The sequence below is a fragment of the Nyctibius grandis genome, chromosome 15 (genome assembly GCF_013368605.1).
Source record: "Nyctibius grandis isolate bNycGra1 chromosome 15, bNycGra1.pri, whole genome shotgun sequence".
NCBI lineage: Eukaryota > Metazoa > Chordata > Aves > Nyctibiiformes > Nyctibiidae > Nyctibius > Nyctibius grandis.
In genome coordinates this window covers 953245-972265 of record NC_090672.1, presented here as the reverse complement: position 1 = coordinate 972265, position 19021 = coordinate 953245, and the positions used below count along the sequence as shown (strand labels likewise).

The 19021-nt window shown below is 47.2% G+C and overlaps 1 protein-coding gene across 1 annotated transcript in view; it reads right to left on the bottom strand.

The window, feature by feature from the left end:
• The window catches only part of MAP2K4 (mitogen-activated protein kinase kinase 4), a 110256-nt gene that overhangs the window by 17063 nt on the left and 74172 nt on the right, over positions 1–19021 (bottom strand). Inside the window, exons 4-7 of the mRNA XM_068413315.1 lie at positions 17352–17471; positions 6236–6355; positions 2890–2941; positions 2350–2477 (exon numbers count right to left, since the gene is read on the bottom strand). Of these exons, the coding sequence (XP_068269416.1) occupies positions 2350–2477; positions 2890–2941; positions 6236–6355; positions 17352–17471 (420 nt within the window). The remainder of the gene's footprint in view (positions 1–2349; positions 2478–2889; positions 2942–6235; positions 6356–17351; positions 17472–19021) is intronic.

The window sequence follows — 19021 nt, the reverse complement described above, 5'->3', positions numbered from 1 at the left end:
GCCTCTGCTGGCTTGGAGAAAGAGCTGGCAGATGTGCCTCCACGCTGGGGACATCTCCCCATTTCCCAGGCTTCCCAGTACGTGGAAATGCTCATGTACTTGGAGAGGAGTCACTGAGTCCAGAGAGCAGAAGGGAAGAGGCCAGCCGTCTCCCACACCGCTTGCCAGCTGCTGGCTCATCCCACAAACCACGTACCGTTCCAAGGCTCTTAGAATCACAAACTGAACTGAAACACTTTTGCTCACTTAAAAAAGTGAGCAACTCCAAGCGAGTCTGGAGCTGGTGATGGAGATGCACAAGGAGCAGAGCGGATGCGCACAGGCAGGCAGGAAAACCAAGCGGCTATCGGAAGCACCCACCCACCCAAGTCCCAGGGGAGATGAAGCAGCACAGCTATTTACAGACGTGCTGGCAACTGTCACGTTGTAACTAAACCAACGGCCTGTGCAAAGCTAACCAGCTACCCACGGTTCTAATAAAAAGGGGGAAGATTAATTACAGCCCACTGAACTTGGGAGGGGGAAAGGAGAGAGCAGTTTTTCAAAAGCCCTATTTACAGACTCGATATCCACCTCAGAGGATAGGGAAAAGTCAACAACAGCCTTAACTCCATGGAGCGATGCTATCTGAAGTGCCTGCAGTGTGAGATGCACATACTCAGCCTCGCATCAGACTAGCTCAGACTGCACTGGCTCCCATCCCCTCCTGGGGCACCTTGCTTTGCTGCTGCCCTTAGCATCCCATGCCCCACCAACACAACAAACTGGGCAGCTCTGACCGACCCTCTTCCCTGTAGGGAGCTCCACACGCTTGCCAAAAGTGCTCAGAGCAGAGACATCCCACTGCCCTCTCTCCAGCCTCACAAGGTCTTTATTTAAACGAACTGCCCCTTTCTGCCCTGTTTCATAGAATCACAGAATCGTTTTGGTTGGAAAGGACCTTTAAGATCATCGAGTCCAACCCTTAACCCAACACTGCCAAGTCCACCACTAACCCATGTCCCTCAGCACCACATCTACACGGCTTTTAAATCCCTCCAGAGATGGTGACTCCACCACTGCCCTGGGCAGCCTGTTCCAGTGCTTGATAACACCTTCAGTGAAGAAATTGTCCCTGATCTCCAATCTAAACCTCCCCTGGCACAACTTGAGGCAGTTTCCTCTCATCCTATCGCTTGTTACCTGGGAGAAGAGACCGACCCCCACCTCGCTACACTACGTTACGTAGCTCAGGGGCTTGCACACTCTGTTGTACCGCAGCACTGGTCTCCAATAACAGATCTCATCTGTACTCTTCTTTCCAGCCCGTTGAGTAACTAGCTCTGTTATGAGGACAGCGAACAGAAAAGGTCAAACGCTCCGAAACTCAGACTCTGTGCTTGCACAGATCAGGATCGGGGCAGACAGGTTTTGCCTTGGACACCACAGTCAGATAAAAGCCATATGAGCGCCGTTACCTGGACCAGACGCGCACTGTGCCTTAAGAGAGAGAGTTTCCTTTTTTGTTTCCTTGGTGGTAGATAAGAAGTTCAGAAAACAGCACTTCTCAGCACACAGAGCCATAAGGTAAGTAATGAGAGTTCAACAGAGCCACTGAAATTAAAGTCTCATTGACAGCAGCAGACACACAGCTCCCTGCACAAGGCGCACCCAGCTGACGGGAAACCGAGAGATGCATTTTCAAAGCAGCCTGACACACAGAAAGGTTTAAAGCCCTCAGACAGCTTCGAAAATCACCACCACAGCTTTTCTCCCTGGGAGAGGGAGGGAAGCAACAAGCAGGACAGACTCTCAGGAGCCATGGCTCAGCCTGAATGATTTCCACGCAGCTGCTCTGCTACTGTTGCTCTCCAGAATCACATTCTCCTGGAATTAAGTTATGGCACACTTTGGAATTAAACTGGTTTGCAAAAATCACTATAATTCTGCTCTGCAATAACTCCTGTGACATAATCTTACTGTGGCAAATAGATTTCTTGCAGACCAAGAGAACCCCGCAGGCAGACGGCACGGCCTCCCCCGCGCGCTGTTTGTTTTGGAGCGTGAGCGGGCGCTGCTGGAAGGCACAGAGCAGCTCCGTGCTCCAGCGCCGCAGCACTCCCAGCACAAAAAAGGGAGCTTGGTCACCTTGCCACAGCCTGGATGCCTTCGCTGATGCTGCCAGCAGCAGTGCTCAATCCAGAGCTCAGTTTCCTCTGGGAAGGGGGTGCTCATCCCACGGGAAACAGGCTGACACCTCGGTCAGACGGCAGGCACGGCCCCGCTGAGCCAGGCCTGCAGAAGGCGGGTCAGGTCCTGCACAGCCCGCGGGCACGCCAGCTCCCTGCCGCCCCGCTCGCCCCCGCTCACCGCCATGTACGGCCGGCACCCCGCGTCCCGCGTTTTGGCAATGGAGTCCACAAGCTGTCCGCTAATGCCGAAGTCACAGAGTTTAATATTTCCATTTCTGTCCAGAAGAATATTGGAAGGTTTGATGTCTGCAAGGGAAAGAAATTTAAACCAGTAAGTCACAGCTGGAGCTTTCAATTTCAAGAACAGCAGCTGCAGAGAACCGAGACGGGCAGCCCTGCGCAATGGCCATCGCCCCTTGGCATGGGGTGGGCTTGTCGCCGCTGAGGATCCTGACCGGGAGCAAGAGGAGATGGAGCCAGCCCCGAAGATGCCACGTGCCTGGGGGCAGAGGCAGATGCCCAGCCACCTTGAAATCACACTTTTATGGACAACCACAGACCAAAGGGGCACTGGAACAGCCACTGGGGACACGCTTGTGCAAAACCTGCACTCACACTCGCGGTAGCCCACATACTAACTACACTTTGACTTGAAGCAAAGGCTGCTTAAAATCCTTGCAACTATTTTTGTAGGCAAGAAGAAAAGACATGAACTCACCTCTGTGAATGATTTTCAAGTTTTCTTTTAAGTGGTTTAGTGCTTTCACAGTCTAGGAAAGAAAAACAGATGAAAAATAAGCAAATGTCATAATATTCTTGTGATTATTAAACTTTTGGAGCTCCAAGAAGGGGGAAAAAACATTTAATATGTTGAGATATCGACGCTGTAATATGCCATGTAATAAAAGCATTTTTCTGCCAATCTGTTTTGCACAGAGAAAGCGATATAAGAGAGGGCACGTGTTTAAGTAAACACATACCACTTGCTATAACCTGGAAAGATCACACTCTGGGAGAGGGGAGCAAGAGGGGAAGTCAAGCAATTTCTGATGTAAATTATCTTCAGTAATAACTTATTTCAAGCCCTATGCTGTACTTTTTCAGTAGGTAACGACTGTTGCCATTCCACTGGCTGAGCAGCAGCAGTGTGGGGAGCAGCTGAGGGGGCTGTTCTGTTGTAACCATTCACCATTAAATGGAAGAGACACTTAGGGAGCCTGATTTCACAGGACAATTTAAAAAACCCCTGAAAGTTCACAATTTTAATTCATTACGCTTCTGCTAAAAAGACCATGGAAACCAATGGCCGAAAGCCCGCCTTGAAGATGGTGGCAAGAAGGTGTTCACGTTGTGCTGCAAAGCGCTCTGGAGCTGTGCGACTCTAAGGACGAAGTCCAGCACCGAGGAACAACTCCCAAAAGACTGGTCCTTCCTGCTCACACAAGCCCGTGTTCGAGTGTTTAGGTAATTAGAAGCTCTAGCAGGCTTTGGGGCAGCTGAAGTGCTGTCTCCTCCTCGCCGCCCACCTTGCTCCTCCAGCACAGGGTTCTGCTCCAGCAGCAGAAGCTACTACTTCTCTCTGAACAAAGCATCAACTGATTTTTAGGCAGGCCCATAGCGGAATGAGACTAGATGGCCTCCTTGGACCTGAGCTTCAGCAAGCCTGCTGGACTTAGTGACTCAGTGTTGGTTTAAATGCTAGCTGGCCCTGCCAGAAGCTTCTGCCCCCACCTTCAAGTAGGTGAAGCAGAAGCTCACAGCTCTTCAACCTGGGGTAAAAGAGCTCTAACACGAAATGAAGGGTTGGTGGAGCATACCGAGCTGTGAGCTGCAGCACATACCCCACTTGCACACAATGAGGCTACCAGGGCAGTGCGCATGTAGACCTTGCGAACCTGGAGGCCTTCAAGGTCTAAGATACTCAGGGCCAGTATTCTCATACCAGAGTTATTAAACGCCATTCCTCCTTTGTTTTCCAGAAAAAGGTGGACAGAAACAAACCTCAGACCACAAGATCTAGTCAGAACCTGTCTCAGTTCCTGAAGCCAGTCTGTGCAGAGGACCTCCCTCAGGAGCTGCCGGGGCTGGGCTGCCTTCAGGTGTAATGTGAAGGAAGGAGAGTGGTGTTTGACAAGCAGCCCACGACCTCCTGCACAGCGCAGCTGGGCTTCACATCCTCAGATCTGTTGTGGGTCACAGATCAGGTATGGAAAATTTTAGCTTACTCAGTCCATCCCTCACCCCCACATCAGAAACATCTGAGGTGGCCATTTCCCTGGCTAAGAGTTAAAGCCTTGGTGCGCTTTCACAGTGTGCTGTCGGCACAGGGTAAGTAGAGAAACTCTCTCTGAGAGCTTCAAAACTCATCTCAGGTTTCTGTCCAAACTATCTTTGTTGGGCAAACACCTTGAAAGGTCTGTCTGAGCCAAAATGTGGGCCAGCATGTCTCTACTACCCTGCAAACCCTTGCAGAAAAGATCTCCTTTTCGCGCCCCACCCCCCCCTCCGAATTACATATAACTCCAAGCAGACTACTCTGGAAACACAGACCTTACCCAGCCATCTCTCGTCTACGCCTCAAGCCTTGCTTTGGCCTGTAATACGTTTAGTTGGTTGGTGGTAAGATGATGCATTCCATGGGCTGCAGAACAGCCACTGGCTGCCTTTGACAGGATTTTCAGTCCTGGCTATAAACACCTAAATACGTGACAGTGCCTGAGCTGTCAAGGCAGCCTCTTAGCTGTAGGAAGTGGCAGCCGGTCCAGGTAGGCTCAACATTTTATAAAGATGCCCCTAAGAACAGTGAAGATGGTTTTCTCCCAATATCAAGCACTGGGCAGAAGTTGCCCATATCCTTCCAAGAGGCCATAGTTTGTGACTTGCTGAGCACCTCCCCATCACTCTGACAGCTCAGGACACCAGTTTACTGTGGCATTCACGTGCTGAAGCCAATACAGAGGCAGTTTGCCCGTCTGTCACCAACACGGCACGGCTCCAGCATCCGCTCACATTTCCCTCGTTACTCCCGAGGTGCTTCACTTCTGCAGCCTTCCATCTACCAGCAGCCTCACTGAACTAATTCATTTGGCTTGGCCTTGATTTTTTATTGGGCCAGGACTTCCAGGTTAAGTCAAGAAAACATTATCAGGTTCTCCACGTGCTGAAGACCCACTTGTACTTTTGGGAGCCTTTGCACAAGGCTACTAGAGGTTTCTCTGGACTGGAGTGGCCCAGCATCCCCTGCAGAAAGCCAACGGACCCGACAGATCTTTACGGGCAGCAGCAGGACAGAGGTTTCACGATATCTTTCAACACAGCCTCCTCCACAGCTGAAAACCAAAGTTTTGTTTTGCAGGGGGAAAACTTGCCCTTGTGTTTAGACAACTAAGGGTTCATTTGGGCACAGTCAAGGATAATTTTACTGGGCTCCATGTAGCAGGGCTGCACTCAGATACCCTGGGTGAGGTTCATCTCACTTCACTTCACCACCCAAGGCACTACAAGATGGGAACTCAGATCCCGTGCAGAGGCACCAACCCCTCCCCACTGAGTTGAGAGAGAGGGTAGGCAACTTACTGAGACCAAACCCTTACTCTCAAATTGTTTGGTGGGGTTCACGTGTCCTGGCTATAAATGCCCGGTCCCTTGTTTCCTTTACAAACAAGGGAAAGGGACAAAGCTGATCTATTTTAGGCACCTTCCTTAGGATGAGACAACCTGTGCCCAGCTGCCACTGATGCCACCACCAGTGTACACAAAGCGATCCCTGAGGAGGGGGCTGGTGCCTATGCTGTTGGTGCCGACATTCAAGCAGACAGAGCAGGAGGCTGGTCCTGTGGTCTCTTTATGAACTGATTACAGACCCCAGGACCTGTTTTCCATCATGCAATATGCTACGGGAAAGTCAGAATATACTCAAGGATCATTAAAGCCGTGGTGAAATACAAGAGCAGCAGTTCTGCTGCACGCAGATCAACCAGCTTTCTCACAAGTGAGTGAGAGAGATCTGAATTTTTCACATTAGCTTCAAAAACACACACAAAAAAGTTTAACAAAATACTCACAGCTAAAGTGATTTTGCCTAGGATTTCTTCTGGAATAACATCATCTAATACACTATATACATATTTGTAAAACTTATCAAACGAGGTAGACATGAGCTCCATACAGATCCAACAGTCACCCTGGAAAGAGAAAAGAATCTGTGTTACTATCGAGCTAAAACAAGAAACAAAAATTCAGAGAGCATAAAGAGACCCCTTGAACCCAATAAAATACATTAACAGCAACATGCATTTGACAGGAAGGATGGAACCGATCTTGATTAATTTTAGGAATGGAAGACTGGCCCCTATACGCACCTCTCCTCCACTCCATTCACCAGCAGAGGAATCTAGCTGACCAGCTCAGACCTGACATTACATTTTAGATGCCTGAACCTAGATAAATCCACACCTCAAAAATTGTTTGGCTCTCCAGAAGGCTGCAGGCCCAATGAGACATGAGCATGCACAGTAAGACTAAAAAAAAATCCCTTCAGTTTATGACAACCCTACAGAAGACAAAAGACGTTTCACACAACCTTCAGAGATGGCATCTAAGCAAGAGAAAATGAAAATAAACCCAAGTATGTGGGGGATTTTGTTGATTTGCATCTTACAGTTAAACAATTTAAATGCAGAAGATTGTAAAACATACTAGTATCTGTGCTAAACCAAGCTAAGCTTAACTATTATAGGAGAATAACATGTCTTTTTATCAAACGGCCTCCTGAGATCTGTAAATCGACCATCTCACAATGGATTTGCTGGGGAAGATAATGGATCCCGACAATAGAGAAGGACTTCATCATTTGTTTTAATATGTCAAATATTTGTTTTAATATGTCACCACACGGTGACGGACAGCTTAGCCATGGATTGATCTTATCATTTCAATTGTTTTGAACATTTTACCTCCAGTTGAGGAGGACAGAAGGCTTTGCATGAGCTGTTTCTGTAGACTCATGCACTTCAGGCAACGCTTCAATGCTAGAAATACTAAACCACTAGAACTAGACCTGTCCTCACCAGAAGCAACATACTCATACTTATCTTCTACAAGCTGTACCACAATGAGTGTTAAAACTCCATCAGCTGTCAAAAGCTCAGTGCAGAACAGAGTTGATTAGTCTGGTTGTCTCCTCCCAGCTAAATACCACCTAAAACACTTGTGTAGGGAGCAGCACCTCGTGCAGGCAGTGCTGCCCCGGGCTGCCTGGGTGGGTCAGAGCACGGGATGCCTGTCTGGTTACGACTAAGCTGCACACTCCTGTGATATAAGAAGCAACAAACAGAGAAGAAACTTCCCCAAGTAATTATCCTACTGAAGGTAGATTTTTCCCGACCAGACAAAACACAAATGAACTAAACTCTATGTTAATACATGGAAACGAAATCAGGAGAAAAACCCAGGGTACGGACATGCTGGATGTGTGGCAAATCCCCATGCTCCCATCCTGCACACCCAAGTCACTTCTGTCTGAAGCAATCCCCAGTGCTCGTGAGAGTCAGGAGCAATTCTTGAGTTATATTTACCTGAGGGAAAAGCTTATAGAGCCACAGGTTTTAAGGCCAAAAAGGGGTTTTCTGCCACTCAGAATGACCTCCTGTGAAACACAAGCCAAGGAACTACATCTGCCAAGATGCCTCCAGTCCAAATGCTTGGTTTAGCAGGAACAGAAGTGACCAGCAAAGGTGCTGTCAAACACTGCACGCTGGTATCAGCAGAGGCAGCGGTGCCACCCAGCTTGGTCTTGGGCTGCTCACACATGTGCAAGGCTGTTTTCAGCAATACAGACAGTAAGTAGCCAGGAAGCATCCCACATGCCACCAGCCTTATGAATGCTGCTGCTTCAGTGACAGCGAATCTATCATTGTCTCTTACCAAAGGAGGGATGCTGGCTCTGAGAGGGATGGGATAGGATGGGATGGGATGGGATAGGATAGGATAGGATAGGATAGGATAGGATAGGATAGGATAGGATAGGATAGACTATTTCAGCTGGAAGGGACCTACAATGATCATCTCGTCCAATGGCCTGACCACTTCAGGGCTGACCAAAAGTTAATGCATATTATTAAGGGCATTGTCCAAGAGCGTATTAAAACACTGACAGGCTTGGGGCATCGACCACCTCTCTAGGAAGCCTGTTCCAGTGTTTGAACACCCTCTTGGTAAAGAAATGCTTCCTCATGTCTAGTCTACACCTCCCTGGCGCAGCTTTGAACCATTCCCATGCATCCTGTCACTGGATACCAGGGAGAAGAGACCAGCACCTCCCTCTCCACTTCCCCTCCTCAGGAAGCTGTCATGAGTGATGAGGCTGCCCCCAGCCTTCTTTTCTCCAAAGCAGACAAGCTCAAAGTCCTTAGCCGCTCCTCATAGGACATTCCTTCCAGCCCTTTCACCAGCTTTGCTCCCCTCCTCTGGACACACTCAAGGACCTTCACATCCTTAAATTGTGAGGCCCAGAACTGCACACAGCATTCAAGGTGAGGCTGCACCAACGCTGAATACAGCGGGATGATCACCTCTTTTGACCGGCTGGTTACAATAGAGAGCACCTCTCCCTTCTGAGAAGGGGGGATCTGCTTTCCTGGGAAGGGCTGAGCCACCAGTGGGATAGAAGGCTGTGGGTCCAGAGCCATGGGCAGCCCCATGCTACGCTACTCATTTGGCACCAGGCTTTTTACAGCAGCAGAAGGCAGAGCGGGAGCTAATGTCACTCACCCAAGGGAAATGGCTGTTACAAGTCCGAGCCCAGAACACACACATTTCACCCAAAACAGAAAGCAGAAGGGGCTGATCGAAAAGATGCTGTGCTGGACACAGAAGCAGAGACATGACGGTGAAAGAGGCACGTGCAGTGCAGCGGGAAGAGGACACGACCAGCGCTTCGGAAGGCACGGAGAAAGGTGAGCTTAGGCTGCCAGAGAATGGGAGATTGGCTATGGATGAATTTGGCTGAGGACCTGTCCAGATTTAAACCGCAGGAATTAAATTAGGCAACACATGCAGAAAATTTCCCTTTTCAGCACTGGCAACAAATGCAAAGTGCAGGTGAGGCACTTCCATATTATTGAGAGTGGCTCAGAGAAAACAACGTGGATTCAGTGCTACTGATGTGCATAAACCAAGTGACACTGGAACCACACCAGACCCTTACAAGCTATCTGTAGTGAAAGCAAACACAGACTTGTTCTACTGGCTGCAGGATCACTCAAAACATTGCTTCTGTTTTGACCAGCTTCATATAAAAAATTGGTACTGCGCTATATTCCCATGTTATTGCACTGAGAACGCAGGGGACGGGATTTGTTCAAGAACACCAGAATATTACTGACCACCTGCAGCCTTGTATTTATGTGCAGTCGCACCAGTATTGCAAGTGTCTGCAGCTGCCCAGGTTACAACAGCTGCATCCATACAGCAAAGGCAAAGTAAAGTGAAACAACAGGCAACGTTATTAGAGCCGTTATCATAACAAAAGCTTCACAACATCCTTTGTGCATCTGTGGGGCTGGCATGTGTGTGTTACCGAAAACTCAAACAAGTACAATAAATTGCTATCCAACGTTTATTTAACCATAAAAACCCCCTGTACACGATCAAAGGCACCAAAGGAAAGACTTGGTTTACTTGGGTCTCCTAAAGTATATGCCATATAGAAATCCTGGATGTGGGCATTTATTGATCTGGCAATACAAAAATCTACCTGATCAATATGAATTCATGTCAGCAAGATCAATGACAAAAGATGACAGACCTTTTCAATTATGCAGGTTCATTATGGCTGGTGGCAAGATTCAAAACTCTACAGGTTCTTATCTCTTCTTCCTGGGACTTGAAAGGACCCACCTATAGGCAAAGCTGATGAATTTTACTGAGAACAAAAAGGAAGACTGGCAGGGAGGACTGGGTACCGGTCACCCAGCCGCCTTTCTGATCAAATGCAAAAAAGTGCTGATGTGCACGGGAAAGTTCTGCTTCATTGTGAATTACGAGGATAAAGCCATCTTAATGAAGGTTTCTCTTTAATTTATGCTCCTAGGTCAGGTTGATTTCCGATTATAACATGATGAAAGAAGCATTCCAATTTTCCAGTTAGAGCTATTCTTCCAAAGAATGTATTAGTCCTCACTGGGTATTAAACTACCAGATGCTAATGCACATCTTGTAGGCATTCCAAAAAAGTCAAGGAACACCCTGCACACTTCATTCAAAATATCGCTGCCCATCTCCAGGACATACACAAAAACTGCCTAACCAGCAACTGGGATGCTTCAGCTTCTGAATGCAGTGTCCTAGTTCCCAGTAGACAACTAAGCATATCACAAACATGCCACCCAGCTGGAACGCAGCCTGGCAGAAAAGGACCTAGGAGTCCTGGTGGACACCAAGTTGACCATGAGCCAACAACGTACCCTTGCTGTGAAGAAGGTGAATGGTACCCTGGGCTGCATCAGGCAAAGCACTGCCAGCAGATCGACAGAGGGGATCCTTCCCCTCGACTCAGCGCTGGTGAGGCCGCACCTGGACTGTGCTATGTCCAGTGCTGTGTTCCCCAGTACAAGAGAGACACGGACATACTGGAGAGAATCCAGCAAAGGGCCACTGAGATGACTAAGGGACTAGAGCATCTCTCCTATGAGACGAGGCGGAGAGAGTCCAGACTCTTCAGCCCGGAGAAGGTTCAGGGGGGATCTCATTAATGTATATAAACACCTGAGGGGAGGGTGCATAGAAGACAGAGCCAGGCTCTTTTCAGTGGTGCCCAGTGACAAGACAAGAGGCAACGGGCACAAAATGACACACAGAAGATTCCCTCTGAATATCAGGAAACACTTTTTCACTGTGAGAGTGACTGAGCACTGGCACAGGTTGCCCAAGGAGGCTGTAGAGTCTCCATCCGTGGAGATACTCAAAAGCCATTTGGACATGGCCCTGGGCACGTGGCCCTAGGTAGCCCTGCTTGAGCATGGGAGTTGAAGAAGGCGACCTCCAGAGGCGCCTTCCAACATCCACCGTTCTCTGATTCTGTGATGCTGATACTGAAGGCTTATCACATTAGCCAACTGCAGGGAGTGACCAACTTTTTATGCAAGTTGCATCTACAGTACTGAGAGAATGAAGAATGTCATCACCCTCACATACCCTTATGAGATACAGAGGACACTTTTCCTATAGACTGGGGACTGATCACAGGGACAGATGCTTTGAGCGACGTCAACACAGCCAAAGATTTCCATAGAAACAGGGTATTGTGCATCAATGGCAAAGAGAGCAAACACCTTGTACCAACTGACCAAGGATATGTCCACAATTCACACCAATGTCAGCACTGTGCTACTGACACGTCCATACTAGCTCTTACTGACATATCCATACTAGCTCTTCTCTCGTACCAGCAGAAGCTCCCCATGAGCTAATTTACCTGCCTTCCTGGGCATGTTTTGCAACTTGCCATGAATTTTTCATTGTATAATGTTGTCAACTATTGAGCTTGTCGGTTTAAACTTGGCTCAGCTACACTCGCACTGTGTAGGAGTCACTGCTGAGATTCCAAGTCAGACAAGGCTTTTTTTTCTTTTCTCCTCTTGAGAAGAAGAGTAACAGGAATAGTTACTTTGAAAGAGCAATTAGTGTGATCATGATAACTAATCAAACATTCCCAGCCTTACAGGTACTGTCTCAAACTAGATTACCTGCAAAGTTTCCAGCAGACATGCATTAAAAGAAGATTGTTTTTTTTCTCAGACCTAAAAACCCTCCGAACAGCAACACTCGGGGCAAAAGGTCTCAGGGTTGCCCAGTGCAGTCCTATGGCTCAGCCCAACACTCCTCTCTTCTCACTAGAAGAAAGTGACTCCAGTGAAATCTTTGCAGAAACCCTATTAATCATCTTTTTTTCTCCCCCACCTAGCAAATACTGCTTTCAGAGGTAACAAATGGACATGAGTAATCAGACCCTCTTCAAAACAGCATCTCTGATGACTGATGTGGAAAGCTTTGTGTGTGTTTGCAGGAGTCAGGGCTCTCACTGGCGCCATACGGCTTCATGGCACCAGGGTGAACCTCATGAAGTTCAACAAGGCCAAGTGCGAGATCCTGAACCTGGATCAGGGCACTCACCAGTATAAAGAAGGACTGGGAGATGAAGGCATTGAGAACAGCCCTGCAGAGAAGGACTTGGGGATAGTGGTGGATGAAAAATTAGACATGAGCCGGTAACGTGTGCTTGTAGCCCAGAAGGCCAACCGTATCCTGGGCTGCCTAAAAAGGAGTGTGGCCAGCAGGTCAAGGGAGGTAAACTTCCCCCTCTACTCCACTCTGGTGAGATGCCACCTGGAGCACTGCATCCAGCTCTGAGGTCCCAGCAGAAGAAAGACATCAACCTGTTAGAGTGGGTCCAGAGGAGGCCACCAAAATGATCTGAGGGCTGGAACATCTCTCCTATAAGGAAAGGCTGACAGAGTTGGGGGTTGTTCAGCCTGAAGAAGAGAAGGCTCTGGGGAGACCTTACTGCAGCCTTTCAATATATAAAGGGGGCTTATAAGAAACACGGAGAGACACTTTTTATCAGGGTTTGTAGTGACAGGACAAGGAGCAATGGCTTTAAACCGGAAGAGGGTAGATTTAGCTTGGACATAAGGAAGAAATCTTTTACAAAGAGGGTGGTGAGACACTGGAACAGGTTGCCCAGAGAAGCTGTGGATGTTCCTTTCCTGGTAGTGTTCAAGGCCAGGTTGGATGGGGCTTGGAGCAACCTGGTCTAGTGGAAGGTGTCCCTGCCCATGGCAGGGGTGTTGAATTCGATGACCTTTGAAGGTCCCTTCCAACCCAAACCATTCTATGATTTGATGATTTTACAACTCATCAGCCTCCAAATATAGCCAGGGGTATAAGTACTCCTTCTGGACTTTCCTTCAGGCCTTTCTCTTTCTAATTCTCTTCATTCTCCAGCCTTTACTAGATGCAACTTTCTTCTCTCTCCTGTTAAGAAATCAGGCTATGGACATGAAAAGCATTTCAACTGCCAGAACATTACAACGTCAATGCTTGGGGATTCTTTCTGTTATTGAAAAAAAAAGTTGATTTTTTCTACCTAGGATCATTAGAGAACCAAGTAATAAAGCAGTCTGCTCAACAGCTGCACTAGCAGCATGAAGGATGCTGTGACATCACCAGGAGGTGCAACACGGTGACATGAAGGTCACAGCTTCATCAACAAGAGCAGGAGTGAGCAGAGTGCTGTCCCATGGGGGACCTGACTCCAGCACGTGCGCTATCTGGTGTTAGTGCAATGGAGCCCCTTATTCCATGCAAAGGCTGAAATGATGTCTTCTACTTTTTCAGCTTTGCTCCTGTTTCATTAAACAGGCAATTTAATCTCAGCTAATGGGTGCCGATAAACTCAAGCAAAGTCCCGTACCTGGCAATCAACGTGTAGTTTTTGCAGTTACACATTACATTATATACACAGACACACAAAATAACAGAAGGATCTCCCATATGATTAAAGAACAAGAAGCAAACAGTATGTGTTCAGTGCTGCCTGCTGAGGGACAAGCAGGACCAGTTCCCAGAGAAGAGTTTCCCTACCAGAAAATACTTGCTGAACAAGTAAGACAGAATATGACTAGGGGAAAAGTTCGGTGCAGCATTTTTTGCCTTTCCAAATCAAACTTTTCATACTGGTGGAGGCTGCCATAGTCACTTGCCTGTTTACAGTTACTTTCCTAATTGCAAGCTGGGATACTTGTTCGTCTTCAAAATAAGTCCTGGAACAGTTTTGTCCAATTTGGTTTAGTGCTCTCACTCCCCAAACTGCCAGGATCCAAGAGCTTTGCTCTAGTTCTCTGTACGAACAGCTCACTCTTCCAGAAAGGCTGCCTGCCTTTCAACACAGCCCAGCTGCTCTGCTGCTCTTCCTGAAGCTGCTATAACCTTCTCGTCAATCAGCTGACTGTGAGAGCTGCCTACTCAACATTTAAGCTCCTCTAAAGAGGCTCAAATTGAAGCCCTTCAGCATTTAGGAGCAGACAGAAGACTTCCCATCTGCAGCTCCATCCATCCCTGGGAATCTGAATCCTGGCTCAGAGCAGGCAGTCCCAAGAGGCCTTCTGGAACTTATTTCCTTACTTTCCACCTTGAAACGCTGGAACGAAGAGCTTTGTTTACACATGTTTTGCTGTAGGACTTCCTGAGAGAGGTTCAGTCTTTAGTAACATCCCATGTGCTCTTATACTCCAGGGGATGGTGCAGCAGCGACCTGGATCGTTTACCGCTGTTTGGGAACAGATCTGCTAAGCAGAGCTGGGGGGGTGATACAGGTTCAAACATACTGGTGAAATTCTTTTTTTCCCTTTCTGTGCTTCTCTGCTGTCATAGTTTCCTAGCTTTAAAGTATGTAATTAATATTAGAACATGTAATTAATATGACAAGACAGAAAATCTTATCCGCGCATACCAGACCACCCTGTGTACCTTTGAGGTGTGTGACTTGGAACATCACCTTGGCAGCAAGGGACCAAGGAGAGAGGAAGGTTGCAAATACCATTGATGCTGAGGGTGGGGGAAAAGGGGATCCCAGGGACCAACAGAATATAACCCAGAGTGACCTTACTGAAACCTTTCCCAGATGGAGCACCCAAGGAGCCCTGCCTGGCTGCAGAGGGACAGGATTTTTTGACAAGACAAACAGTGCAGCAGAAGCCAGGCTGACATTTGGGTGCTGATCAAGGTAGGTTTTTATACTATTTATGTATTTATACTTACATCCTGGGATGTGCCTGCAGCGAGGGGACAGGCTTACACAGCTCTGAACATGTCGCTCATCAGTATCTGGCAAGATACCATCTTACCCTGCAACTTTTCTCTACAACAGCTGGCAGCCTTATCACCTGTATTGCAGCACAGCTGGAAATAGTCAGCCAAGGCTGAGGCTCCACACTTGGTAGGAGCTTGTACCGTGTGAACATGGACAATGTCTCCTGGCCCAAAATGGCTTCATGTTCAAACAAATAAGAAAAAGCAGAGCATTATTACCCTTATTTTAGAGACTAAGATTTAAAGCCAGAGGAGTGACCTGGCAAAATTACAGAGGCAGACTCGCTAGAAGCAGGAATTGAATATTCAGTCCCAGTTTTGGGCTTTGACTACAACATTGACCTTCCTTCTCTAACAGTTTCCCAGTAAAGCCCCAAAAGACTCTGCACAGGCTGCTATGCCCGATAACGTGCAAAGATGACCAGTGGCCAATAGGTCTCTCTTTTCCTTCTTCCCCTGAGTAGGCATACTGGATTTGTACTGAAGTAGTGGAAAACAGGCAAGGCTACGAGTCTATCCCCCTACATTGTGCCAGCTTCAACACCAGAGCAACTACAGGAAGGGGAATAATCCCCACCTGCAGGAGAGCTGCAGGAGCTGCTGCTCTCTGGAGGATGGGGATGCAGGAGTCAGGTTTTGATATTCATCTTCTCCAAAACTCTTATTCTTGCAAATGGAGCAAACGCTTGCAATCCCATGCTGCTCACCAGCGCTGTCTTCCTCTTCTTGAGCCTGTACTGAACAGACTCGGCTCTGACTGACGACTGGCCTCCAACCACGGCACTGTCCAGGCTGCAGGGAGAAGGCCAGCTTCCCAACTGTTTTTACTGGTCATTCGAAGCTAGATAGCAATGGGAGTGCCTGGGCAAAGCACAAGGAGACAGGGGATAACTTCTGTGGCCCTGCAGCATAATATTTACCTTAAATTACAATAAGTAGACGCTAAAACAGTCACAAATGTGCGGTGATTAACATCATATTCCCGGCCATGAACACCTAAAGTACGTCAGGATTAACCGTGGTCAGCTGACATAGCTTTCAAAGCTCTAATTCTGTTCTTCACTTGGAAGCACCCATGGAAGCATCACGTTGAATAACCCACTCCACAGCACACGCTATCTATGTGCATAAAAGGGCCAAGCAAAATTACAGCCCCTAGGCTAGCTATTGCAGATATTGCTCCTTTCAAGAACAGTCATGCAATTTTGGTCTCTGTCCCAAAAGGACAGAGTAGAACTGGAAAAGAGGCAAAGAACAGCAAGAAATATGATCAAAGGTCTGGAAGGGGTTCTGTATGATAAAGGCTGGCACTTATCAGGCTCGGTAAGACATGATAGAGGGGGAACATGGCAACTGTCCGTAAAATCCTCAGCGGCCCGGAGAGGATGGATAAAGTTCAACTGTTTACCGCCTCTTCAAATACAAAAACTAGGGGATGCATTAGAGGCACCACTCAAAACAGCAGGATGAAAATTCAAAATGAATCAAGGTGATGGGCCTTCAAACGAGGGGTGGACAACCAAGGGAAGTGCCTCTCGGGGAGCACCATTGATACAAAAAATGTACATGTATTCAAGGGGAAATGGAACACTTTCATGGAAAAGAATTCCAGTGAGAATCACTCAGCACATCTAGCTCCAAAGACACTCAGCTGCATATAACTGAAGGCTATGGCAAAGTATCACACACGCTTCTGCAAGCAGATCCTGTGGGCCATTGCCAGAGACAGAACACCCCACTAGGAATTCTGGTCCAACCCAGCACGGTTGCCCTTATGCACCTGCAGGTACATACCACTTCGGGGCAGATGTATGTCAATCTGGGCTCTGACACAGCCTGGATATGTACATACATATGTACATCAGATGACCTCATGGGGAGCTGGGACTACTATCACAGCGGCCCCCTTCATCACAGGGATACAGGTCCTCCACATGGTCGCACCTCACAGCCACTGACATAAACCACACCTGCGTCCAAGCGCTGTGCTGCAGAGCTGCGCCCAGCCCGGCAGCACACACTCTGCATGGGGGAGCCACAGACCCAGAGCTCATCGAGGGAGAGGAAAAGCAGGAAAGGAGGAGACTGAAATAGGCAAAGAGACATAACAACAGGGAATAGCATGTTTGTGCTCAGCAGCACCCAGACGTCTGGGTCTCCTGGTTCAATACCCTTTATTAAAAGTAGAGAGCTAAAAAACCTAACATAAATTAACTTTCTCCTCCTTATTGCAAGTTGGAAACTGCAAAGGAAAAAAAAAAAGGTAAAAACCAAACTCTGCTATGAATGAAGCAAGTTTGGAGTGCCCACCTCTCTGAAGAGCGCGCCATAAAACTGTACAATATATGGGCAGTCACTGCTTCGCATTACTACATCAAGGTCCATCAGAAGCTGCTTCTGTTCTTTTTCATCCACTGTCGACCGAATTCTCTGAAAGAGGAAGAGTGGCAGAGACTTTATCACTTACATGCCATTACTGTATCCTCAGACCCACTTCTGGAGAAACATGCCAGGGACCCCAAACCCAAGGCTGAGCAGGCAATCCCCAAGGCATGCTCAAACACACTCTAGAGAATTAAGCTGTGCTCTCAAATAAGAAATATAACTGAAAACCCCTAAAGCCATTTAACTCAGAGTATAAAATCCCCAGACCTCTCACGAGCATCAGCATTTTCAGATGAAATGTCAAAATGAAGTTAAAGAGCATTGAAAACTACAGCAAAACAACATATTCCAGCTTTCATTTCAAAACACATTCCCACACAGTTCTTAGCCATGTTGGATGGGGCTTGAAGGCTGTTTTGAAATCTAACCAAGGAACATTATGTTTAAAATTTCTAAGACAAGCACAGAAGACAAAAAGGCTTCTTGCACTATGCCTCCACCATGGCTGGCACGGTGAAAAGGGACCATCACATCACCAAGGGAACACATTGCTCTGGTAATGCTAATGGTGGGGGCAACAGTCCTGTGAGCTCTTCTCATAAAACTAACAATTCTTTACCTAGTACTGGCCAAGGGAACATGAACATTATATAAAAGATATTTTTTAATATATATACACACACACAGACTATGTGTATATAAAGATATATATATATGTATACACACACTACACTTTATATATACACTATATATAAAGAAAAGTCTGATTTGGGCTTCAAAGAACAACACAATTTTGAAAATAGAAAACTGTACATGTTCAAACATGAAGCTTGTTAAACAAAGGATGGAGAAGACCATCCACAGCTTTTCATGTGATTTTACAGACATATTTAACATCTTGCATTAATTAATGCATTCCCTAAATCACAGGTGAGGAAAATTGTGATCCTGAAGGTGTGACTCATGTTGAAAAATCATTAAAAAAACAAGAAAAAATATTTGGCAAGAAGTCCAACGCAACAGAGGTAGCCTGGACCCTCCTTGAGGAGAAAAACTACTTGGCTATCCAAGAACGAAAAATTACTTAAGATTGTGGGAAAAAATCTACAAGATACCAGCACCCACTCCTACTGACACTACTGCACCGTGGGCAACTGCTGGTGGCATCAAGACCACACGCATTAGCAAGCACAAGGCTAAGTATATGAAGGTACTTCCAAGGTTGGCCAATCATGTTGCACCATTTGAGAAACAGTGCATGATTATGTACCTTAAGACTATTTTGTGTTGACCCACACAAAATGAGGACTGTATCGACACTATAATTTTCCTTACCTTTGGTGTATCCTGATATTTTGGTATTTCACCACTTGTTCTTAATGTTCTAGTAGCTCTAGTTCGGCCTAGATCAGTAATTGTCATGTTCATATTGCCCTTCTCCCTCCCAGTGAATTCTAGAGTACTTGGGAAAACTGGCAAGTGACTTGCCCAGCACACCCATAACCTGTAACATCCACACCCTAAGATGCCACTGAGCGGGTGGGATTTTGTAGTCGCAAACAGAGCAAGAAGATGGCTCAACGGACTAGTGATGA